The 16,867-nt window shown below is 37.6% G+C and overlaps 1 protein-coding gene across 8 annotated transcripts in view; it reads left to right on the top strand.

Annotated features, from left to right (window-relative positions):
* The window catches only part of ANKS1B (ankyrin repeat and sterile alpha motif domain containing 1B), an 857,966-nt gene that overhangs the window by 801,820 nt on the left and 39,279 nt on the right, over nucleotides 1-16,867 (top strand). For all 8 annotated transcript variants that reach the window (XM_010989991.3, XM_010989990.3, XM_031462969.2 and 5 more), the window contains one exon: nucleotides 1,788-1,859. In XM_010989991.3, the coding sequence (XP_010988293.3) occupies nucleotides 1,788-1,859 (72 nt within the window). The remainder of the gene's footprint in view (nucleotides 1-1,787; nucleotides 1,860-16,867) is intronic.

The raw sequence follows: 16,867 nt of genomic DNA, 5'->3' as shown, positions 1-16,867 counted from the left end.
GCCTGTGTTACATTGAAGGTATCCCCAAGTGTCCATTACTAAAATTCCTAACATGTTCTCTCTTCTCTTTTTCTTAAAGTAGCCACAGAGAAAGTCCAAATAAATAGAGCTTTATAACCCTTTCAATCTTGTAAGCTTAAGGTCTGTTTTGCTTTCTTGTTATATAGTTGTAACAACTATATAACTGCTATCTTAAGTGGAAATGAGTATAAAATAGCACATACAGACATTTCCACTCACTTGCCAATGATCTCAAAACATTGGGTCTACCACTCTATGTAAATACCAGATTCTTTTCATTGTCATCATTTGGATTATATTACTGGGCTTTTTTTTTTTTCCATAGGAGAGGGAATCAGACTTATCTGAGAATTATGTAATATGAACAGATAAATGTTTGAAAGATACCATAGGTTTGGGGGCAGATGGTTGTCATGACTACAGTGGAAAAAGTGAACCTTCAGCAAAGCATCGAAACTGTCTCTCAAAAATAAATGTTTCAATTAGGACAAAATTTCCTCATACATTAAAAGATAAGGATTTCACCATGATCATTTTCTGTAATTTGATGAAGATGTGGATGTTCTGGTTATCTCACAGCAATTTGGGCTTTTTTTCCATTTTGTGCTGTCTATGCCTCTTTTACTGCTGACTTATTGAAGCATTGGAGTTATTTCAATCCCAAAACTGCAGGATTGAAATGCCTTCTTCCTCTGAGGCTCAAATGCCAAATCCCTGAGCCTTTCTGGGCAGCCTTTCTTGGAAGCCTTTGACCAAACCTCTGCTATTCTGCCCTTGCACGTCCTCTTCAAGTCATCCCAACCCAGTTTTTGCAGAGTGCCAAGGTCTCCTCAGTCATGTCAGGGAAAAAATTATTTTAATGCACTCTTTAAAAAAAAAAACACATATACAGCTCTTTTTATTTTTCTCTTTTTGAAGGAAATCAGGGAAAAGTGACAGACAACCTATTGAAGCTTCAAAATGTTGACGGGGAGTCAATTGGTAGAAAGGCAAAATAGATATCTTGCTATAAACTATTTGCCCCAGCCAGTACTGGGAGCGTGCGTGGCAGCCTGCACCATGGCAATATTGGAGTTGATCACCTAACGGCAAAGTGGTTGGTCATTCCTGGGAAGAGACATTCTCATCCTTCTCCTGCCCCGTTCAGCCCCTCTAGTATCAGTTTGCACCAGAGCCTCAGCTCTCTCTGCTGTGGAACAACTGAGAATGACGTTCCCTTGCCACACATGCTCCCAGCCTGATCTCAGGTGGATCAACCACAGGGCACACAGCTGTGAATGAAAAAGGTCCAAAACTGCATCTCCGCCTAAGAACAGCCTCATGGTAATTACCTATGCAGCCAACTGAGTCCAAATAGGGTGCATGTTGCTTAGCTTCTCAGCTGTCTCGTACAACCCTGTAATTACATAGATAGTGGTGTGATTTATTTTTGCAGACATTGCTGCCTCAAAAAAAAAAAAGGGAAAACATTTTTAGATGCCCCCATTTTGCAGTTAAATATGATTTGAAAGATGGCATCTTTAGAAACTGCTGCAGTTTTATTATAAAGAGCAATTTACAGCTTTCAGAACTGCAGTTAGTTCTGCTGCATTCTCTCTATATACATGCGTTTATATGTTAGGATTAGTTATTGTTAGTGTTTGAAAGTTATGCAGCAACCTACAGCCAGAAAACCTGGCCAGTAGTGCTTCTACAATTTGTTTTTAAATTGCTGCTCAGATTTATGTTCTGTTTTTCATAAATCATTGAAATTTTTTGTATTTCAGTATTTAGGTTCTATGCTGATAAAAGAGCTCAGGGGGACAGAATCCACCCAAGATGCTTGTGCAAAAATGCGGGTAAGTTTGCCAAACGATTTTATTTCTAGTTACTGAAATACTAAATACTGGGTATGGATACAAATTGCCACTTTTCAAATTACTATTTTCTTCCTCTGTTGGTCGGCTGAATCACATTGGTGTTATATAAAAAGGTGTTTGGGTTCTGTTCATGTTTATACTTGAGCTTATGTCACTGTAGTTTGAGCTGATGTCTATTTGATATATTTATACCATATTACACTTTTCTTTTTAAAGATTTAAAGTTAATTTTATATACACCGATCATTCTCCAGATTAGGCAAAAAGTGATCTTTAGTGTTAGAAGAAAATGTTCTAAGCACCCACTTGACAGTCTGAGAATATTTATTAAAAAGATGGCCCATTAACTAAAAATTAACAGATGTGGAAATATTGAGAGCATGTTATGTAAAGCTAATATTCCTTATGAGGCTTCTTAATTATTCATTTTTTAATATAAGAAAAACAGTCAACTCTGAGTTGAATCATATAAGGACCGTAAATGTTGGCAGAAATGGCAGTTCCAAATGTTGTGATTGGTGACTGCTGGATTCGGAGGAGTTTGTATTAGCCAAACCAAACTGAATCTCACTCAGACCGCAGACCCATCACATGAGCTTTTCGTTTTGATGTGGCCCTTACTCTTGCTTCCTCCAGAGCAGATGCGTAGAGGATATGGTAATATCTGGCTGATGATACAAGTTAAAAATATTGGACTCATTCCATATAGCCACTAACCAGAGTCAAATTTAAGATCATTAGCGAGTGAACCCTAACTTTATCTGCCATTTATTTCATATGGGCAGCTTTTAGTGGGAAACACTTAAAGGCATATAATTGAACAGTTATGAAGGTAAACATGTAATGTCCTATTGCTCATGGAAAGCTAAATATATGTGAGTCTTCTCACATATTGACTTCAATATGTGAGCGCTGATTTAATCTTTTCATTAGTTCAACGGCAGAAAGATTGAAACAGTTACCTTTCTGTGTGATGTAGTTATACTTCGTACCATTGCATCTTTATCTCAGGTACTGTGTTTAGTTGAAAAAAAACTCTGATATGTGCCAGGAACTCTGATATGTGTTCTAGTTCTGTTGCTGCTTACTTACTTAGGAGTCACTTTTTAGTCTTAACAGTAATTGCTAACATTTATTGAGTAGTTACAACATACCAATCTTCTGTGCTGAATTCTTTGAGTGCTTAGCTCATTTAATCTTTGCCATAAAGCTATGAGATTAGTACAATTATTGTCCCCATTTTGCAGATGGAGAAACTAAGGCTTAGGGAGTTTAAATAACTTTCTCAAGGTGAATAATTTGCCAATCTGGGACTGAGTTTGCCTGACTCTGGAGCCCAAGCTTTTAACTGCTACATTCTCCTGCTTCTCCTGAGCCTCATTTTCTCACAAAATAAAAACATTAGACTAGATACCAGGTAGGGTTCTTCCTGGTTTTATAATTCTGGGAATCTTGTATTCCAAATGTCTCTCTGACCTAAATTATATCACCATTGAACAATAAGAAAATGGTAAAGGTTTCCAATCATCAAGCCTCATAATAATTTTAGAGCTATTCATGAACATGTCTAAGAAATTAATTTGGCATCTCTGACTTAAATACTATAACTCAATTATCTGAGTCTGGCTACTTCAATGTGGTAATGAGCATAAATAGTGCATAGAGCACATAGATCCATTTAAAATACACCAGATCTATGATTTGAATTGCAATCAATTTCTTGAAATTAAGTGGATCTGAAATTCCATTTGGATAGCAAGAGCAAAATCACTTTAATAGTCTCAGTGGAGAATAATTTAGTTAAATACTTGTCTGCTGCTTAAAATGAAAAGGCCAGGCCATCTATTTAGAGACCATTCTTCTGTTCTTTGGGACATTTTTCTGATTTGCTGCCCTAGGTGGGTTTTTTTGAGGTAGTTTACATGAAAATAAACTTTATTGCTTCTTCAAATGTCACATTTATTTCTCATCTTGATTAAATAAATATCAGTCTTTGATACAGTAACTAAAGTTGCACTCACTGGGTTCCCCAGAGCCTTTCAAAAGCAGAAGTGCCAATTTGATCCATTATCTGGGGTTATTGAATTGTGAATTAGAACTCTTCACCAGCTAAAAATGATGTGAATCTCAACTTGCAGTTAATTTTCAGTTTGACCCTCAAGTTGCTGTCTTCTCTGTTTTCAACATGGTGGCATTTCAGGCAAAAGTCCCAGTATCATCATGTCTCCATGGGGGAAATAGTGTAGGGCACAGATGACCTTAAAATTGATGTACAGTAATATACTAGGCCAGAGTATTGTAGATAAAAACCTTACCTGGTTTACTTTTTCAATTGAAAAAACAAAAGTTTTTAATTCAACAGAATGAATTTTAGCTGAAATTAAAATTTCTCTCCCAGTAAGAAGTAAATCAGTATAGTTCTTCATTCTGATAAATATTTCCTTAAATGTATTTTATTAACGAAGATGACTATGATTTGGCTTCTTTCACTGAATTCACGATCCAGTGGAGGAGACCAACATGTTAACATTTAATTACCCCAGAGTAACAGAAGTATCATCATAAAGATATCTTCATGTTGCCATCAGTCATGGTCTCCTAAAATCAGTTTCTGAGGACAAGTAATAGTTAACATTTGAGAGCCATATGCCACACCCTGCACAAGTGATATGCGCGTTAATGCATTTAACCATGAGAGAAGTATTGCTGTTGTCCCCCCTTTACATGTGGGGAAACAAAGGCCAAGGAAGGTTAAGTAACTTGCTCAAGGTTACCCAGCCGGCAGAACCCAGATTTGAACCTAGGCAGTCTAACTCCACTACCCACACTCGAATCTCCAGGCTGTATCAGCTCTCCCATGTGCCAGTGAAACATCTACTGTCCTGAGTTTTAAAATAGCTGAAAAGATGGATCATTTATGTTGGTAAAGAAATAGCTTTAGGAACCCTCAAAGAGTCTGTAAGATTAGTACTGGCTAAATTAAACCGTTTAGATACAGACATACGTAGTCATTTGGGGTACATTTCAGTGTGTTAACATAAATTAAAATCTTGGAGGTTTTTTTTTTTTTTTTACTGAAGTATAGTCAGTTTACAATGCTGTATCAATTTCTGGTGTACAACATAATGTTTCAGTCATGCATATACATAAATATATTCATTTTCATATTCTTTTTCATTATAGGTTACTCCGAGATACTGAATATAGTTTCCTGTGCTGTACAATATAAACTTGTTGTTTATTTTATATATAGTAGTTAGTATCTGCAAATCTTGAACTCCCAGTTTATCCCTTCTCTCCCCCTTTTTCCCCTGGTAACCATCAGTTTGTTTTTTATGTTTGTAAGTCTGTTTCTGTTTTGTAAATAAGGTCATTTGTGTCTTTTTTTTTTTTTTTTTAGATTCCACATATAAATTACATCATATGATTCAGGAGATTTTTATATTGCATCCTTAGCAGCTGTAAATATTTTTTTCTCTTACTTTAACATATTCACTTTGCCCCAGCAGAAACCAAACACAGTTGTCCCTTCTCAGAAATGTTTGGGGGTATTTAATAGTCACATTTCATTAATTTTTAAGTTTACCTAAACCTGTTTATTTATCTCTAAGTTCCCCTCCAGTTCTGAAATTGAGATAATCCCACACTAATCTCCTGGTGTTTTATATACACCTATTATTTCAATTAAAAATACACCATAATAAACAATAAGTTTATACTGTATAGCACAGGGAACTATATTCAATATCTTGTAGTAACTTATGGTTAAAAAGAATATGAAAATGAATATATGTATGTTCCTATACGACTGAAGTATTGTGCTGTACACCAGAAATTGACACAACATTATAAACTGACAGTACTTCAATAAAAATATATTTAAAAAATTAAAAACTAAGAAAGCACAAAAAAATGCACCCTAATAAACTAACGTGCGTGAGATGATAGTCATTCCTACCATTCTACAATATGGAATCATTTCTCTCTTTGTTCAGATTAACCAGTCTCTTTCCTCTTCAAACTGTCTTAAGATTTTTTTAATTAATAGAGTTTGTTTTAAAGGAAGTTTTAGGTTCACAGGAATATTGAGCATAAAACACGGAGAGGTCCCTCCATCACCACTACCCTCCCAATTTCCTGTTACTAACCTCTTGCATTAGTGCCGTACCTTTGTCACAATTGAACCAATATTGATAGATTGTTACTAACTAAGGTCCATTCTTTGTGTTATACAATGCTTTGGGTTTTGACAAATGCATAATGTCCAGTATCCACCATTACAATACCACACAGAAGAGTTTCATGCCCTAGAAAAATCCCCCATGCTCCACCTGTTCATCTCTCCTCTCCCCTGCCCCCCTAACTCCCAGCAACCACTGACCTTTTTACTGTTACATAGTTTTATCTTTTCCAGAATGTCATATAGTTGGAATCATACCATATGAAGCCTTTTCAGACTAGCTTCTTTCACTTTAGCAATATGCATTTAAGTTTCCCTTCCATGCCTTTTGTGGCTTTATAGCTCATTTCTTTTTATCACTAAGTAATATTCCATTGTATGGATGTACCACAGTCTGTTTATCCAGTAACCTATAGAAAACCACCTTGGTTGCTTCCAAGTTTAGACAGTTATGAGTAGAGCTGCTATAAACCTTTGTGTGCAGGTTTTCATTGTAAGATTTTTTCCTGCTGAATCTAAACCCTAAATAATGCCCCTCTAAAATTACCTTCTGAATGGTGGTTAGTGGCAAAGAATCAATTGAAACTTGTAAGGAACCCTGATCATTTTTTAAGTAAAATTCCAATTTTTGCCTTATCTTTTAGAGTTTGCTTTAAAAAAAAAAAAGCCCAGGAGATTAGCTACGCCTTGATAGTGAGGCATACTTTTAGGGAGAATGATTTCTACAAATTATTTTGCACCTACTAAGTACAACTTGGCTGCTTATTTCCTTTCCCATGAAAGCTTTACAGACATGTTTATTTAAAATTAAAATTTCAAAACATAGATTAGTAAAACGTGAGGAATTGTGAAAGATACCTATTTAGTATGAATACATTGATTTAGTGCTGCCTTTATGTTCCTGCTTGGGTTTTCCAGCTAAATTTGTGCTCAGGGACAGAATCTTCATTTCTGAAAAGATTCCTGAGGGGAAGCACCAGCTCTGGGATCCTGCACACGGTGCTCCCCTCGCATTTTCCCCGCAGAGCATGGCCCCTTGGCTCCATCACACCTCACAGCACGCTGTGTAAATGTCTGGTTACTTGAGCTTCGCGCCCCTTAGAAGGCAGGAACCATGCACTGTATTCCCAGAGCCTGCTGTAAAATAGCTACCTTAGAATGTACTTGTGATGGTTCCATGGAAAGGAGTGCCTGTGAAGTTCAGTAAAAATCTTAAAACATGTTGACCTCTTATTCCAAATGTTTGAAAACAAGTAAACTGATGAATAGATTTGTTTTGGATTATTTAATTTGTTTTTCCCTACCTGCAATTCCAGTGCCCCAGTCCTTACCTTGGTTTTCAATGTATAATAAGAGTGTATTCAAGGGGGAGAGTATAGCTCAGTGGTAGAGCACGTGCTTAGCATGCATGAGGTTTGGGGTTCAATCTCCAGTACCTCCGTTAAAAATTAAATACATAAATAAACCTATTTCCCTCCTCCCCTAATTTTTTTTTAAAAGAATATTCAAAGACTCAGGAACCCTGCATTCTTCTTTCCAACTTTTAAAGGCCGTTGCCAAAAGGGAGAGAAAGTGAAGGGACACTGTAGATAAGATGGCGTATGTAGTTTTGCAGTTTTATATTTAGGGGAGGTAATTTGTTCTTAAATCGATTGGGAGTTGCCTTTTTTAAATAATGTGTCCACAGAACTGAACTTTACAAAGCAATAAATTGATTGCTTTGGCCCTTCAGTTCTCTTTGATATGAGTAGCTCTCACTTCAAAGATTTGAAGACGTAAAGTGAGTGTTTGGTGAAATGAGGGATTTTTTCTGGCCAAGCGAGGTTCTACTGTTCCATTCTGCCTCCCTAGACTTCCACATACCCCAAACCCCAGCCCTGAATTTTGCCCCAGGGTATATTTATCACTAATACACAGCACTCTCTCACTTCCCTAATTAAATATACCATCAGGAAACTTCTGCTACTGTAAGAGATAGGCCATTATATTCAACTTAATACTCTGAAAGCTGACTTTCCCTAATTCTATCCTTGACGAGTAGAATTTTTCATAGGTGTTTGTGCTCGAGGAAATAACCCTGAACAAAAAAGAAAAAGAAATAATCTGTTTTCAACTATAATAAGGTAGAAATCTACCTTCTTGTTGCAAGAAAGGAAATATTTAAAAATTATTTTTAAGTCAGGAATAAGCAAATCTTCTAGTATATTTAGGTTTTGGAATCTCTTTTTCCCAAAGGGCTTAGACAATTTCACCATCGATCAGACTTCTTGTTGAGTCTGCTCTCTTTAACTGATATGATTTTTAAACCTTCCATCTGGAAGCAATTCTAAATTTGAATTTTCAAAATTATATATTTCCAAATAATTGTCTGTGCCTTGGTTGAAGTATGAAGACAATCTTTTTCCTATGCTTGTAGGGAAAGAAATTAATGACGGAGAATGAATTGGAAAGCTTGAAAAAAAATTTTAGGATCAGATGGAAATGTTAAATTAGGAGGCCTCTCTCCCCTTAGGAGAGACTCAAACTGAAGTCACATTTAGTCTTTCAGTCCTCATACAAATCCCTTCTGTGAGGAAGTGTCATTTTCAGAAATAATTTCAGGGACTATTTCTTAGGAACCAGGGTAGGGGAAAACTTATAAACAACTGTTTTTTTTTAACAGTTCCTGATGCCCAAGTTTCAGGAAACAATCAAATTATTTATCTTTCACTCTCTGAAAGTACTGCACAAGCTAAATACAGGTCTAAGGCCACAAATGTGGTGTGTGTGTTTGTGTGTATGTCTTAAAATAGCAATACACACCAAGAAACCACTGCACTGCTAACCCCTATGGCTGAGCTTTGCTCGTGTGTACTTCTAGCTTTGTGAGGATTTTCCTAGGGGTCTACCCAATGAAAGACTAAAGTATCCCAACCACCTTATCCCATATCATCTTCCTACTCCAGTTCTTTTTATTTTTCATTTTTGTTTTTATTGCTCTTGTTACTGGCTTTTATCCCATGTGACACCCTCACTGTTCCACATCACTGCAAGAATTCATGTGCCTCTTCTGTCTTTAATTTCCACTTGTCTTAAGCTCTGTTTCTAAATGCGGTGAGTCAGTTGTCACTGGTCCAGATATATTGCTCTGCTGAATGTTCATTGTTGCAACCACTATTTCATGCCATCCTAGCATACAGCCCGGAGATTATTCGGTTATGCTCACACATTTTGATTTTATTTCTGCCCTCCTTTGCCTGTGGGGTGCTGTGCTTTGGAAAGCTGATTGAAAGCATTCATTCTCAGAATAACAGTAATAGCTAAAACCTGTTGATGCTGGGCTCTGAATTATGTAATCTTCCAACAGCTCCACAAAGTAGATGCTATATTAACATACCCATTTTACAGCTAAAGTAACTAAGACATAGAGAGGTTAAAATACCTAGCCACATAGTTTGGAAGGTTCAGAGATAAGACAGGAATCCAAACAAGAGACAGGGATCCTGTGCTCTTATTCACCGTGGTGAGCAAAGGAGGCACTGGAGGAAGGGGCTTATCATTGGGTCCCTTTATAGATTCAAGATGACACTAACGCACACATGCACACATACTCGGAAGCTGTACTTACAAGTGATGGATTGAAAAACCCCATGTGTTTTTTTTCACATATCTACAATTGGCTTTTTTAACTAAAAAAAAAATTTTTTTTTAACTTTACGTTTTCTTCTTACAAAAGCAATACATATTCATTGTTATTCAACTTTAGAGCAGAGATACAGAAAAGAGAAATGACAACAACTGTCATTTTACCACCCAGAGATAGTAAACATCCCTCTGTTAACACCTTGTTTGTATGTAATCCTCCAGACTGATGATTTCTGCATTCACAAGCATCACTTTTCTACCAAAAAAAGAGGAAATATTCTGAGCCTACTGTTTAATAATCTGTTTTTAAATACAATGACACATTTTTATTCCAGTAAATATTCATCCCTAATATTATTTGTGGTAGTTGAGTATTTCAATCCATAACTGAACCAAACCAAACTTACTTCACCAGTTCCCTTTGTTGGTCATTAAGTCATTTCCAATTTTTTCTACTTACAACCAATACTATCCCTATACCTAAATCTTCTGCAGCTGGTCTAATTAAGCCTTTAGAATGATCCACTAAGTGTGGAATGTCTGGGTCAAAGAGTATACACATCTTAAAATGCTAGGTAAGTATTACCTTACAAAAATTGTCCCAATTTACACTTCCAGAAGCAGTACACAAAAACGTATTGATGTTTACCTGTCACGTCTCTCTGGGGCGTTGCTGCATATCGTGGATGTGCTCCTAGTTGAGGGTGACCTGGGGAACTTTTATGAGAAAACATACATCTTCAGCATGACGTCTGGGCTTATCAGCTCAATCTGGTTAACATCTATTCTAGATGTAACTCTAGAATCTGTCTTTAGGACCTGGACTCATTATTATATGTGCAGAATGTTTTATACTTTCACAGTTCTTGAAGCACCATGGATGAATTAAATAATACTTGTTAATTGCTCTGAAGACCAAGAGCTGCAGCTAAGTGCTAACTAAGGATTTTTGGAAATCACTTGTCAAGTGGAGAAGAGTGTTTTGATAAATTAACGTCACTCTCAATCAATGTAAGATGCAGTACAATTGAGTCACTGTCAAGAAAGATTCTGACAGTGACTTCAATCAAACTGATCAACTGCATTTTTAGAGCAGAAATTCTCAAAATGGAGTCCCTGGACTGGCAGCAGCAGCATCTGGAAATTTGTTAGAAATGCAGAATCTTAGGCCCTACCTCAGACTCCCTGTCTCAGCCTGTTTAGGCTGCTATAACAAACATACCATATATTAGTAGAAATTTATTTCTCAGCGTTCTGAAGGCACTGGATTCAACATGAATTTTGGGGGACTAAACTATATAGCACTTACTGAATCACAAACTCCACAGGTGGCACCCAACAGTCTGTTATTTACCAAGCACTCCGTGTGATTCAAATGCTCTCAGAAGTCTTAAGAACCACTGCCTTGGTCCACTGGGCATTCCAGGAAGGCTGCTGGTAGACAGGCTGTCCTGGTAGACATTCTGCCACAGTGCCTGGAAACCAGCCAGGGCCAGAGGAATGGAGGTAGAGGGCATTGCTTTGTGCAGTGCAGACTGGGCCAGGGCATGTGAGTTATTCCTGCAGAACAATAGCCTAGTCTTATGCCGGAAGAGTGGTTTGAATGGCTGCTTGCCCACTGTTCTGTCACGTGGTCTTATGCTCTGTATTCACGCATGCTTTGTGTCAGAGTCCTTGTGACCAGAAAAGCCCTTGAAAGGTCATTACCCTCATTTCCCGGCCAGGTGAGACTTACCCCTAAGTCATCAGAAACAGATGGGAATCAAACTACTGTTAAAGAGGGAGAAACTTCCCAGCTGCCCCTAATAATCATTCTGCCCTCCTCATCTCAACCCTTGCAGTTTCTGTTGCAGAAATAAAGACCTAATAACCCTTCCCTCTTTGAGACTGAAATATCACAAGATCTAAGAAGCTTTTGCACCCTCTCCGTAGGAATCTCTTGGTATATCTCGAATCACATCTGTGGTTCTCCTCCAAGTTCTCCCACGGTCTCCGTGCCTGGCTCTGGGCACCAGGGCTTTCTGAAAAGTCTCTTGAACTCTCCGTGTGTCAAGAGGCTGAGACTGTGGTTCTTCTTTAGAAAGCTGGCTTCCTGTTCGTTACTATACATTAATTACATTTGTTCATTTATTTAACACCATGGATTTGAGCAGCTTTTAGATCGAACCCTATAAAATTGCTGGTATTTAGCCATTTTTGACCCTTAAAGAAAGGCAATTTCATAGGGTTCAACCCGAGACCACGTGGTAGTCATTAAGGAGCGAACGCTAGAAAGGCGTGGCCGGCAGCTCAGGTGGAGCGAGGGGCGCAGGCGCCGAGGGCAGCGGAGGCTCACGGGAGCAGGCCGGGGAGCCGGGAGCCGGAGGAAAGCCGTCCTGGCCCGTCAGCTGGGGGGCCAGAAAGTGATCAAAAAGTCACCCTGGGCCTGAGCTTTCTCCAGAAAGTGACTTTGAAGCTGAGTTCCAAAGGTAAGAGTTCCTTTCAAGTGGCTGGTTTGCGGTCTGCGGTCCACTTTTTCTCTTATAATCCCCGTGTCGTAGCTGGCTTCCCCGTGTACAAAATCACCACGTTAATGCTTGTTTGGTGTGTTTTTTTTAATCATTCGAAAGTCACTGAGGGCTACCAAACATAATTGTTTGATCCTATTTTAATTTTCTTGCTGAAACTGAATATAATAATTAAGCGCTGAAACAAAGGAAAATATTACATGGCAAAATTAATAGTTATGACTCAGCACGGAATATCTAAGTAGAAAACGTTCTCAGGGTAGCCGTGTGTAGGTTAAAATGTGCTGTAAGTTGGACGGCAGTTGACCGTCGGAAAATCTGTGCCAGTCTGCGCTTACAATACACGGGCGGTGGTCGGGGTGTTCTGTAAGAATGGCGGCTCAGTGACGGCCTCCCCACGGACTGCCTCACTCTCTTCCCTCTCCGTACTGATTATGGGGCACAAGTGATTCCTATTAGGAGCGTAAACGTCACTCTAGACTCAGCTCCCAGCTGAAGTGCTTCCAGTCCCGGTCATAAACCTCTTTGCTCTCATTCACACTTGTGAAAGCCCTGCTTTGAGATCAGAGGGTCCTGAAATCGTGAAAGGACATTCTCTTACTGTCGATTCTGCGTTAGAAAATGAGAAACTATTTTTGGGTTGTGCTGTACAGCTAAAATAAAGACTTGGTGGCAATTTCTGATTTGATACAAATGTTTCAAGCAGTTCATAATTTGTAATTTAAAAGAAAAGAAAAAAGATGGTATTACTTTCCTCAGTGAAGCCAAAAATCCCTTTTTCTAAATAAAAGCCCTAAAACCGTTCAATTATTTTTCCTATTAAGAATAATATTTCAAGTGTCCACCTCCAGACAGGAAATTATGATCTCTGTTCTGTACAATGCTTAAAAACAATATAAATCCAACGGTAAATTACAGGACTGGCTTTACATTGAAGATTCAAAAGTTGCATTTTATTTTAGGTTTCAGAAATGTAACATCTCTGTATAACTAAATATTGTTCCTCTTAGAATAATAAAAGGATGATAATCTTAATTTGGGAAACTGTGAACAAAATACAATGTAATAGCCTATATTCTTTTAGCTTTCAGCGGATCAAGGTGCTGCAACGGTCAAGGTAGTTTGAGGGCATTACCCATGACTATTTAGCTGTTTAGGTATGTAGAGGTCCTCATTACAAATGAGTCTGTCTTGTGACGCTAGGACTGAACTGGTGGGGATTGGAGGACTCTGGGAAGCCTCAGATTCCACAAAGAGCGAGGTTTAGTAAAAAGCAACTAGAAACAAAAGGGAAACACAAAATAAAGTTTTTTCCCTAAGCATTTTACCAGGGAAATGGGTCTGAAAAAGAGAATTCTGTTTATATAAATAAATATTACAAATTTTTAACATACAAATGTGGGAGTAATCACCACCCAGAAACCCAACAAAGCATGCAGTTAGGTCATAGAAACCAAATTGCCTGAGAGCCAGTGCTTTTTAACTTGAGCAGTGATGTCTGGACTGGGTGCCTTGGCCCCCAGGCAGGAGAAGATGGTGATTACAACACTGAAGAGAATGTGGGGAGGGTGGAACTGTGGCTGCCTGGGATCAGACTGAAGCCCTGCGCTCACATTTGATACCTGAAAAGCCTTCACAAAATGAAGTGGGTGCTTACTGGATTTCTTGCCTTCCTGATTAGTCAGTGAAGACTTGGTATATTTACCTTCTTTCTGTGCATTTTCATCTTTCATTAAAATTCCATGTGAATAGACCTCTTTGAAAGCTCTGTAAAGTACACCACCAGAAAATCCTCTAAAAGGAGGTTGGATCAGTATCTCTTGTAGAAAATACAAATGTTTGAAATGAGGTGCATTACCTTGGTGACCTCCCACAGTCCCTTTGAACTCTGTGGCTGACCTGCCATCTTCTTGTCTTGATTCAGTGGAAAGAGAAGTACAGTTTGGGCTTTCCTAGAGGCCTGTGCACAGCCTGCATCGCTGGTACCTGGTGCTGCTGCCTCCAGTTAGGAAAACAGGGATTCTTGGCACCCACGAAAGAAGAAATGACCAGCCTTTATCTTTTTTTTAGTTGAAGTATAGTTGACTTACAGTGTAGTGTTTCTGATGTACAGCAAAGTGATTCAGTTATATATATATTCTTTTGCATATTCTTTTCCCTTATGGTTTATTACAAGATGTTGAATATAGTTCCCTGTGCTATGCAGTAGGTCCTGGTTGTTTATGTATAGTAGTTTGTACTTGCTAGTCACAAACTCCTAATTTATCCCTCTCTCTGCCTTTCCCTTTTGGTAACTACAAGTTTGTTTTCTATGAGTATGTTTTTGTTTTATAAATAAGTTCATTTGTATCATTTTAGGTTCCATGTATAAGTGATTCCATATATTTGTCTTTGTCTGACTTCCTTAGTATGATAATCTCTAGTTCCATCCATGTTGCTGCAAATGGCATTATTTCATTTTTGTGGCTGAGTAATATTCCAATGTGTGTGTGTGTATAAATAAAATATTCCAATATGTATATAATGGATATAATATCCCAATGTACACACATACACACACATCTTCTTTATCCATTCATCTGTCAATGGACATTTAGGTTGTTTCCATGTCTTGACAATTATAAATAGTGCTGCTGTGAACACTGGAGTGTGTGTATCTTTTCGAATTAGAGTTTTTGTATCTTTTGCATATATGCCCAGGAGTGGGATTGCTGGATCATATGGTAACTCTATTTTTAATTTTTTAAGGAACCTCCATAGTATTTTCCATAATGGCTGCACCAAACTACGTTCCCACCAACAGTGTAGGATGGTTCCCTTTACTCCATAGCCTCTCCAGAATTTATTGTTTGTGGACTTTTTAATCATGGCCATTCTGACTGGTGTGAGATGATAACTCATTGCAGTTTTGATTTGCATTTCTCTGATAATTAATGATGTTGAGCATCTTTCCATGTGCCTATTGGCCATCTGTACACCTTTGGAGGAGTGTCTGTTCTTCTGCTCATTTTTTGATTGAGTTTTTTTTTTTATTTGAGTTGTATAAGCTGTATATTTTGGAAATTAAGCCCTTGTCAGTTGCATTGTTTGCAAATATTTTCTACCGTTCTGTAGGTTGTATGTTCATTTTGTTTATGGTTTCCTTTCCTGTGCAAAAGCTTATAAGTTTGATTAGACCCCATTTGTTTTTGGTTTTATTTCTATTGCCTTGGGAGACCAACCTAAGAAAACATCACTGATTTTTTATTTGCCTGTGTTCTCTTCTAGGAAATTTATGGTGCCCTGTCTTATGTTTAAGTATTCAAGCCATTTTGAGTTTATTTTTGTGTACGGTGTAAGAGAGTGTGCTAACTTCCTTGATTTACATTCTGCTATCTAGTTTTTCCAACACTACTTGCTGAAGAGATTGTCTTTTCTCCATTGTATATTCTTGCCTCCTTTGTCAAAGATTAATTGACCCTAAGTCTGTGGGTTTATTTCTGGGTTCTCTGTTCTATTTCATTGATCCATATGTTTGTTTTTGTGCCGATACCATGCTGTTTTGATTACTGTAGCTTTATAGTAGAGTCTGAAGTCTAGGAGGGGTATGCCCCCAGCTTTGTTCTTTTTCTTCAGAATTGCTTTGACAATTCCGGGTCTTTAATGATTCCATATAAATTGCAGGATTTTTTGTTCTAGTTCTGTGAAAAATGTCCTGGATAATTTGATAGGGATCACATTAAATATGTAGATTGCTTTGGGTAGTATGGTCATTTTAACAATAGTAATTCTTCCAGTCCAAGAGCATGGGATAGCTTTCATTTCTTTAAATCATCTTTAATTTCCTTAATCAAAGTTCTATAGTTCTCAGCACATAAGTCTTTCACTTCCTTGGACAGGTTTATTCCGAAGTTTTTTTTTTTTAATGCAGTTCTAAAAGGGATTCCCCCCCCCCCCCGCTTTCTGATGTTTCATTGTTAGTGTAAAGAAATGCAGCAGATTTCTGTATGTTAATATTGTATCCTGTAACCTTGCTGAATTCATTTATCAGCTCTAGTAGTTTTTGTGTGGAGTCTTTAGGGTTTAGAGCCATATATGGTATCTTGTCATCTGCATATAATGACAGTTTTACCTCTTCCTTTCCAGTTTAGATACCTTTTATTTGTTTTCCTTGCCTGATTGATGTGGCTGGGACTTCCAATACTATATTGAATAGAAATGGTAAGAGTGGGCATCCTTGTTTTGTTGCAGATTTTAGCAGGAAGACTTTTCAGCTTTTCACTCGAGTAATATGTTGGCTGTAGGTTTGTCATAAATAGTTTTTATTATATTGAGATACATTCCCTCTATACCCACTTTGGCGGGATTTTTTTTTTATCATGAATGGATGTTGAATTTTACCAAAAGCTTTTTCTGCATCTTTTGAAATGAGCATGTGATTTTTGTGTTTTTTTCTGTTGTAGTGATGTATTACATTGACTGATCTGCATGTATTGAGCCATCCTTGTAATGAATCCTAGGATGAATCCAACTTGATTGTGGTGTATAATCTTTTAATGTGTTGTTGGATTGAGTTTGCTAATATTTTGTTGAGAATTTTTGCATCTATATTCATTGAAGATATTGACCTGTAATCTTTTTCTGGTAGTGTTTTTCTGATTTTGGTATCAGGGTGATGGTGGCTTCATGGAAATGAC

The sequence above is a fragment of the Camelus dromedarius genome, chromosome 11, assembly GCF_036321535.1.
Source record: "Camelus dromedarius isolate mCamDro1 chromosome 11, mCamDro1.pat, whole genome shotgun sequence".
NCBI lineage: Eukaryota > Metazoa > Chordata > Mammalia > Artiodactyla > Camelidae > Camelus > Camelus dromedarius.
This window is presented reverse-complemented; position numbering and strand designations above follow the sequence as displayed.